Source organism: Typopeltis vanoorti, chromosome 3 (assembly GCF_054136105.1).
Source record: "Typopeltis vanoorti isolate ZY-2024b chromosome 3, IOZ_Tvanoo_1.0, whole genome shotgun sequence".
NCBI lineage: Eukaryota > Metazoa > Arthropoda > Arachnida > Uropygi > Thelyphonidae > Typopeltis > Typopeltis vanoorti.
Genome location: NC_143551.1, coordinates 78,591,952 through 78,602,067, shown reverse-complemented (window position 1 = coordinate 78,602,067; position 10,116 = coordinate 78,591,952). Strand labels below are relative to the sequence as shown.

Below are 10,116 nucleotides of genomic sequence, written 5' to 3'. Positions count from 1 at the left end.
TATATGCGGTATTGGACCAAGGTTTTCCTGGAAGGCTGAGGGAAGTTGTTTCCAATTTATAAATGCGGTGGTGTTTTCTGTTATATCTTGTATGGTGCCTAGTTGTAATATGATGGGGTTATGATCAGAACTTAAGTCGTTGATTGCTTGTATCTGATAGCTGTGCGCTATGTTTTTTAATATAGCTATATCTAGTACATCAGGACGACCGGTAGCTCCATAATGTGTGGGTTCAGTGGGTCCTATTACTGTTATATTTCTTGAAGTGGTGTAAGAGTTGAGTATTCTTCCATTAATATTTGAGTTTCTGCTATTCCAGACTGAGTGTTTGGCATTAAGATCTCCGGCTATCCTGTGTCAGAGTTATATTTTTGAGACGTGAACTCTCTGTAAGTGTGTAATGGTAATTGTTGAAAAAGAAAGCCTAATTTAATTTACTTCGGAAAAACGAATTCTGCTATGCTCCATTTTTTTTTTCAATAATTACATTTACTTACTGATCGAAAGGTCCCTTATGAAAAATATGACTCTCTAAAATGGGATTGCTATGCTATTAGATTGATGATTTTTGTCTTCTTAATGTTTCTGCCTGTCATTGAATAGAACCAACGGTTCGAAACAGCTGTAGGACCAGTGAAATAAATCTAAAAGCATTACTAAAAGGAAAATAAATGGACTCATGGGCAGAGCGTGTGTCTTTTAAATAGTGCAAATCCAAGGCAACTCCGACACCGAGGATTGTCTTCTCATAAGCCGCCTGGTCTAGCTTTCGAAACTTTCTAAATTTCTGTACATTCGGCTATGAAAATAGCCTTGTAATGTCTCCTATTTTTATTAATATCTATTAATATATAGAAGTGTCTTATTGATGTTGATAGCCTTATTTCAAAGAGGGCGCTTCTGTATTCATTATAATTAGTGGAAATAACATGGCCGCTGTCGTGCAAGATCATGGTAAAGGAGATGAGGAAAAGGATGTAATTTATGAAGATGGAAATGAAATTGGTGACTTCGAAGACGATGTGTCACAGAAGGATGGATCCAAGAAAAAAAAGAAAAAGAAGAAGAAGAAGAAAGGTAGTTACTTCAGCAATGTTTTTTCTATAATGTTTAATACAACATCCAGAATCGAATTTAATATTCAAATTTTCGAAAGAAAATAAAATTGTGTGATAAAAGCGGTTGTGTTGCCTTGTAATTATCTTTAAATTATCAAATTTCGGGTGCATTATATAAAACTTTCTGAGTGATTAATAACTTTTGTATTGCCGATATATAGTCTCAGTTCAAAAACACGTGCGTAGCTTTGCTCCACTCTTCGCAAAATTAGTAGTTCGATGTTCTCTGCCTTATTGGCACGTGGCCAGATATTTTTTAAGTACGAGGACTGAATATTATTATTTGGCTTTAAAAAAGGTTAATATATATTAGGGTTTAATTGCTTGTACATAAGAACAGACATAATGCCGACCAACTTATTTTAGGCATTATTGTAAGAAATAATTCTAAGCTCTAGCACACAGAATGCCGTCAGAGATGTAAAGGGCAGTTTAAGATTGTTTTTGTTTTTTTTTCCTCATCAGAAGATGAGTTAGTTTCTCATGTACAAACTTGGTAAGGTTTTTCATACTGGAAACTCGAATTTTTCGTCCCGCATAACAGACCATCCGGGGAGAACACGCAATTTCCAGACATATACACTGCACTCAGAAGTAGTCGCTTTGTCTGTAATTGCAACAGCCAACTAGTGTACACATTGGCAATAATAGAAAATTATATTGTTTCCATTTGTTAACCAGTTGCTCAGCTTTCCCTTAAAATATTTGCCATTCTTGTTTTGTGGTAAATCATGCAATTAAACTACTGCCCTCCCCACTAACTTTCATGGCTATCATGAGTTATAACAGATAAACGTGATTAGGCAACACAGGGCTACCTAGGACACTAGGCTGAAAGTATGTTGTTAGGTATCATCCGATCTTATATTTTGATCTTCTATGACACTTCTTAATGTATCGATTCAATTATATCTTTGTCTTCACCTGGGTCTCTTTCTTGTCATCCTGGCAAAAAATCTAAATGTGACTGTACCGCTTCAGATTAGTTCTGCTCACATGCTCCTTTCAAGTCCCTTCATGATATCCTCATTTTTAATATGATTTCATCTGTTCACTTCACTAATCTTTCTCAGAACCCTTATTATATCTGTGGTTTCCAGTTTTTGATCAATTGTTTTATTTCTAACCTAACTCACAAATCCATAAGTCAAAATTGGTTTGAACACTCGGTTACTTTCGTTTTTGACTAATTTCTCTTATTTCATGTAAATTTATTCAGATGGCTACCCACTATATCAGCTTTTCTAATTCTGTTGTATCTGTCCATATTTAATTTGCCATCTTCTAAATGTGCAATGTTTTATGAAAACATCAGCTACATTCTGAAATTTTCTCCATTTATGAGAAAATGTTGATGGCTTCAGTGTTTCTGGCTCTTTTTGTAGTCTTTGTCTTTTTAATGCTGATTTTCATAGCAAATTATTGCAGTTATGCAATTTAGTTATGGAATCCTGCAGGATATCATCATCATGAATTTCCTGGTATGTACCCTCAAGAGGTGTACAGGTTACTATGACAACACATATATGGTATACACAATATATGTACTGGATATATTTAACGGTGTAAACATTATTTGCATAAAGTAAAGAGCAGAGTTGAATATCATCAAGCCAAATGCTGCTACCTTCATAATGTGATCCATATAGGTAATGAATAACTTTAAAGTGCACCCTTGTCTTGCACCTGAGTTTACATCAAACCATCTTGCTCAATATACAGGAATACCTTGTATAGCGCGGTTTTGAACAATGCGGGATTTGGTCTAACGCAGTTTTTATTATTACACTAACATTGTCAACACTGACCAGCTACTCCCAGGTGCTGCAAGTGACATTCAAGAGAACCGTTTATGCAGTAGTTATTCACAGGACTGGCCTTCTCTATAAAGGGGCCCGGGTGCAAGAAACCTTTTGGGGCCCTAAAATATTTTTCAAAGATAAAAATTAAAGGATTCGAAATAAACGTATTGTAAAACTTCTTACCTGCAAATGATTTTGGCACAGGAAAACAAAAAAAAAAAACCACATTCGAAATATAATACGTTTCCGCAAATGTGTACTGACTGTGCCCACTCGATCGTGGGGCCCGGGTGAATTGCACCCCCCGAGATGGCCAGCCCTGGTTATTCGAATGGCTCTCACGTAGACACGTTCTTTTCCTGCGGCATTTTATTATTTATGTTAATATTAGTATTTAATATTTTTTTATTATTTAAGTACGAGTGAAAAGAGACAAAACAAAGAAGACACTTGGAGTAACAAAAAAACGCAAGTGGTTGACATTAGAGAAGAAACTAGAAATTATAAAATGTAACAAGAATGGCGCTTAGTTTGCTAAAATAGCACGTGAGAATTCAATAAATGAGTCATCTGTATGAAGAATTATTCAGAGCTAAGAAAATATTAAACAACATGGAATGAGCACCACTTCTTATATGTCAAAAGTGATCACGAGAAATCGATCTTCTACAATGGAAAATATGGAACGCCTTCTAATGATCTGGATTGAAGATTGTAATCAGAAAAAGATTCCTTTGAGTCAAATGATATCCAGGCAAAAGCAACAAGTCTATATGACAAAATAAAAGCAAATGAAAGCGAAACTGAAGGAGGTACAACCAGTGAAACTTTTACAAAGTCGCAGGTGGTTCTACAATTTTAAAAAGTGTATGGGACTCCATAATGTAAGAATCAAAGGTGAAAGCACAAGTGCTGACACTAAAACTGCAAAATTATTTCCCAATGAATTGATGGAGCTTATTGAGAAGGAAGGCTACACAGATGATCAAATTTTTAACGCTGATGAGACTGGCTTGTTCTGGAAAAGAATGCCATCGTGCACATTTCTAGCAAAGAAGGAAAAAAACACAAGCTGGGTATAAAGTATCAAAAGACCGATTGACACTTTTACTAGGAGGTAATGCATCAGGTGATTTAAAATTGAAGCCACCGTTAGTGTACAGAGTGGAAAACCCAGGAACTCTTAAGGGCTTTACAAAGAACAATTTACCTGTTCATTGGCATTCAAATAAAAAAGCGTGGGTGATTCGTTCAATTTTCGAAGACTGGTTTAAAACTCGTTTTTGCCCTGAAGTTAAAAGCTATTGTAAAAAGAACGATATTCCTTTCAAAATTTTGCTTTTATTAGACAATGTGCCAGGCCATCCAACTGTATTGACTGACTTTTAGATGAAAATGTCAAGATTAATTTTTTCCCTCCAAACACAACATCAGTTCTGCAGCCGATGGATCAAGGCGTTATCCCCACTTTCAAGGCATACTATTTAAGACGAACTTTTGCTCAAGCTATTAAAGCTGCAGCAGAAGAAGATTCTTGGACTTTGAGTGACTTTTGGAAGAAATTTAACATAAAAGATGCCAAGTTTAAGGGTATGAAACACTGATCGAAATCCATCAAAATCCTAGAGTTTCATGCCAAAAAAAACTATCAGCGAGCCCAAGTGTAAGTAATCACTTGGGTAGTACAACACCAGGGCAAAGGTGGAGCAAGCTCCGTCACTGTCCTTAATATTCTCTCATAATGTAAAACACAGCTCCTAGGAGATGTATTACTGTTTTACATTATGAGAAGAGGTCACTACCCAGACCGGTTTCTACCCTTTTTGAGGTCTCATCAGTGAGTAGGTAGAACCTGGAATATCAAGGTTTTAAGTGAACCGAACTTACATATACCTCTACTAACGAATTGCTAAACTGGTATACTTATATATTGTTATTACTACATAACAAGCCAAAAGGCTATTTTACCGGCGACATATGTTAAGTTTAAGGGAGATGGTAAATCCCGTATTATTCTACAGCCGGGTACAAAACTCTTTATGAAAATATTTATGAATCTTGGCAAGAGGTGACTCAAAGCAACATGAGAGCCGTATGACATAATATCTTGCCACATTGTTCAAAGGACTTTGTTGCCTTTGCAACACAGAAAGAGGAAATCTCAACAGAAATTGTGCAGATGGGCAAAGATTTTGGTTTTACAAGTTTAGATTGTAACAATGTGAACGAATGTATTGATTCTCATTCAAATGATCTGGATGATGAAACCCTTTTGGAGTTGGAACAACAACGAGCCTATGAAGCAGAAGACTCCACTGATGTCATGGTTGAAGAATTTTCCTTTGCTGACCTTTCAACTTTTGTGAGAAAAATCGACGATGCTTCCGACTTTCTCATAAATGCATACACGAATATGGAAAGAAGCATCAAAGCGAGACAAAGTCTCAATAATGCCATCAAATGATCAAATGCTACAGAGATCTAGTACTGGACTTGAAGAGAGACAAAGAAGACAAGGATGGTTCAACGAACACTAAATGGCTACTTTAGTAAAAAGAAAATTACTGTATGCTAAAATTGAAGCAATATTTGTTTTGTTTTCTACAACTTTTATATCAGTTTAAAAGGATTTTGTTTGTTACTTAATTAATAAAAATAACAATTTTTTTTTCATTTTAAAACATTTTTATTATCCTAAATTTTTGTAATAAACAAATTAAATTGAAAACCTTTATAAATAGACCTCGAACAACGTGGTTTTGCATAGCACGGACGCTTCTTGGAACCAGTTAACCATGCTATACAAGGTATTCCTGTAATGCATGATTTAACACCATATAATTATAGTGTTTTGAACAGCATTTCTCTTGATACATTGTCATATGCATTGCCTTCCTGTTCCTCCAATTTTGACTACTGGTTTACACCTCAAATATAGGCTATGTATTGCTCAATGTAATGTATGATTTAACACCATATAATTATAGTGTTTTGAACAGCATAGCATTTCTCTTGATACATTGTCATATATGCCTTTTCCAAATTACAAAACTCATCCTTGTTATAATCCCAGGTTTTTCATCTATTTATTTAATGTGAAAATCGTATCCTAACAACCTCTGTTTTGCCTGAACCAAGCTTATTCTTCTTCAGGATTCCATTTGACTATTTTTCTTAACCCCTTAAGTATGCTCCATAAATCTCACATGGAATGCTTATTAGTAAGGAAATTCCTCTATAATTCTCAGATTCAGTTTTATTTTTATTTTTTATTTTTTTTTAGATGAGAACTACAAAAGTTCAACTCCAATCATTTGAAATTTGACCCTGTGATTAGGTCATCTGAATTATTTGGTGTAGCCACTGTAAAAACTCCATACTTGAGCATTTGTGATTGGATATAATCTATTTCAACTGTCTTTCTTTCAACATTTCAATTTTTGATGTTTTTTTGTGTCTCAAATATTGATATGTATTCCTGATTGCATTCTTCTTGACTGTTTTTTTTTTTTATCATCACTTTGTATATTCATTTACAAATATTTCAGAATAATCACTACAAACATCTAAAATATCTTTATTTTTCGTGCCACCTTTATCATCTCTCATTCTTTTTACAGTACTGTCTAACAGTTAAGCTTAGGTGTTGAAAGTTATAACTTATTTTTAATGGTATTAACAACACCAACTGAACTATTTTTTAAAAAATGTTTATTAACTTGCTTATATTTTGATGAATTTCAAATTGGCATCTTCAGAGCACAACACGGTATGTATACACGACAGTGAGTAAGTGAAACAACAATTACCATTATTATTTGACACCTCCGGGGAGTCCAAAGACTCATCGAGGGAGAGTGTGGCAACAGCATCAAACGATTGGACCCCTTCCAAATACTAACCATGCTCCAACTTGCTTAACTTTTTGTGAGCCATTAGTAGCAGAGGCTCTACCAATCAACCAACGTCTGGAAAAACAAAAAAATGCATTTGCTACTATTATGATAGCAAGTCAGGACTATCAGACCATGCTTTGGACACCCCTTTGCACAGGATTAGAAGGAAGAAAATTAATATACTATTTAGTAGTTGTTGCAGATTGGAAAAATTATTTTTTGAGTCAGCCATGGCTATGAAGAATTCTCTAACCTGAACAAATATGATTGCATTAATTTACCAAAAATTTGGAAGTGTTATCTTAAGAGCGACTTCCATATAGCTGTAATACTTTTTTTTTTTTTTAGAACATTAAAAGCTGCCAAATTAAGAATTTAGATCTTTTCTGCATTAAAATGTACATTGTTTCACTTGCTCACTGTCGCGTATATGCTGTGTTGTGCTCTGAAGATGCTGATTTGGAATTCAGTGAAATATAAGTAAGTTAATAAGCATCTTTACCATTAAAATTAAGTTATGAAGTGCTGTTACCTCCATTTTAACTTTTTTCAACATTCTCTAGAATATTTTAGCACCTTCCTTATATTTTTCTGCCTTCTTACCAAAGTATTTCCATAACTTGTTTAGTTTCATTTTGTTCCATATTTTCTCAGAGAATATGCATATTTACTTTGCCAGGAACTTTTGATAAGCTTCCTTCTTTTTCATGACTTCTTTAACTTACTGGGTCCAATATTGATTTCTGAATTTTCCATCTTTGCAGACAACTTTGCACATGGTTTTGTTGTTGAATCAATCAGTATTTTTTTAAAGTTTGCTAATGAGTACAAGCTTTTATCATCAAGCTTTCAAATTTTCTCGAATAATATTGGTATATTTGATTCTACTGTTTGCCTCTGAAAACAACTCAACTTTGATTCGCTTAAAAACTCGAACACTTTTTCAACATGATATACAAAACTAAATGGTGAACACTTCCTATTTCAATTCCTTTGTACTGTTGTGTCCTGAACCAGTAAAGTATCATTATCGACAGTTACATAGTGACTTCTTGTTTCTCTCCATGTGAATTTGACCACACTTTTAAGTTGGAATGTAGTATTAGTAATGACTGATATATGCCCATATTTTCCCAAAATATTTCTGTGTGATATTCATTTCCTTTTGCTGCTAAGATCTCCAAAAACAAGGACCAACTTTTACTTTATGTTAGCTGCATTCTCTAATGACTCAAATCCCTCCACTTTTTCCTTAGTAGAATTTTCTGTAGAACCATAAGCACAAATAAGTCACATTTTCTATTTCTTCATTTGGATGTTTGCCCACACCACTGCTTAAAAGAAACAGTATTAATAGTGAATATTTAATGCTTGCCCCGTGGTCCTACTATATAGTTTGGGAGATTGCATTGCCATGCTTCTAATTTAAGTGAGTGTAGTTCTGCACGGGGGGGGGGAGATTCCTGTGGTGTTGCTATTAATACAGTTGATACATTTCCAATGCTGTAATTTTCTTGCATAAAAAGAAAGATAGAAATTTTGATGAATGACAGTTGTGATATACCTAATTCTTCTCTTATGCACCCTTGACACACTTCTGGAAGAAAGTTAAGAATGTAAGCCAGATAAGGGAGGAGAATTTAAAGTGGAATGGGAAATAAATTATTTCATTTCAGTGAGAATTACTTCAGTGATATGTTCGGTACAGAAGACTGAAAAAACAGTGATAATCCTGTTTGATATTCTTATAATGACAGCACATGGATGGGAGTGTCCGTGAATGTTGCTCACTTGTGTTTTGAATTGACTACAGAACAAACATCTGCAGTATACATATTATCAGAGTCAATAATGAGGAAGAGAGCTAGAGCATTCAGTGAGTGGTTATGTAGTAAGCACATGAACAATTTATGTAAGATCGCCAGTTATTGTGATCATTGTTTTATGTTGAAAGTGAGAAGCATATGGAATATCAGAGTCAATAATGAGGAAGAGAGCTAGAGCATTCAGTGAGTAGTTATGTAGTAAGCACATGAACAATTTATGTAAGATTGCCGGTTATTGTGATCATTGTTTTATGTTGAAAGTGAGAAGCATATGGAATATACAGTAATCGATTCTTTACTGAACCTTTCACACCTGGAGAATTTAACACAACTTATGTAAATTTGGAGTTCGGTAGTGCTCCCTGCATAATAGACTCCCTCCATGCATTAGCTGTGCTCAATACATTCAAAAGTGGTTTTAAAAGACTAAAAGTTAGAACTCATATTATGCACAAATAGCAGTCATGCTTTCTAGTTTTTTCACTGGGTAACAATGCAGTAGAATCATCAAAGTATAAGTAAGTGGAAGCATAGCCATACAAAAGTTATGACCAATAGCTTTGGCAAGAGACCAGAAAACATGGCTGTCATTTGGACATAATGCAAGTTTTCTGGTTTTAGCTCTTTCAAAATCATTTTAAAATGTATTGATAATTTGCTTGCAGCTGTTTCAGACTTTATAAACAGAAAAAGAAGATAGAGGTTTCAGCGAACACAGTTGTGATATGCTCAGTTATTTTCTTGTACAACCTTTGTACATTTCTGTGAGAGAGAGCATTACAGTCTAGATCAGTAAGGGATTGAGAATTTAAAGTGGAATGGAGAATAAATGTTTTTGTACCAGTGCAAATGTTTGGATCAGAAGTCTGAAAATGATAATCTAACCAATGAAATGAGTCATGAAAATCATGAAGATCATCCTAATCTGCATTCTTATAATGCCAGATAACATGTGTATCATATTGATGATACCGGACTGCAAGAACTTGATGAGACTATGGATTTTGAGATGATGGTGGACAGAGATTTGAAGTTCAAAGGACATATTTAAGGCCTTTAAAGGAATGCAGAGAACTGACCAGGACTTCTGACTTAATGTCCAATCTTCACTTTCTCGTGGTGCACCCTGTTAGGTATCTACCTGGATACTGAACGAATGAAGATGGGCTGGCGATTTGGGATTTAGTTGACCAAATTGTATTTTTATTGGCTTAAACCAGAATGTAAAATGATGGTACAACATGACAGAGTTTCATGCTGGCTGGAGCGTTGCCCCATTAAACAAGGCCCAATTGTTTTTGTTAGAAAACCCAGGCTAACAGCAAAAAGTCAGCTACTTGAACAAATTCTGAAATACATCCCAACTCAACATTGCCAAAATTCAAGATCCGTACTATCAACATAAGAAGCTTGAATAGCAAAGAAATGGAACTAGCAGAAGAATTGGATAAGTATCAGATCAATGTAATAGGGG

The 10,116-nt window shown here is 34.7% G+C and overlaps 1 protein-coding gene across 1 annotated transcript in view; it reads left to right on the top strand.

Annotated features, from left to right (window-relative positions):
* The first annotated feature begins 929 nt into the window (after positions 1 to 929).
* und (methionyl aminopeptidase und) overlaps positions 930 to 10,116 on the top strand; it is a 219,942-nt gene continuing 210,755 nt past the window's right edge. Inside the window, exon 1 of the mRNA XM_090415735.1 lies at positions 930 to 1,077. Within this exon, the coding sequence (XP_090271861.1) occupies positions 930 to 1,077 (148 nt within the window). The remainder of the gene's footprint in view (positions 1,078 to 10,116) is intronic.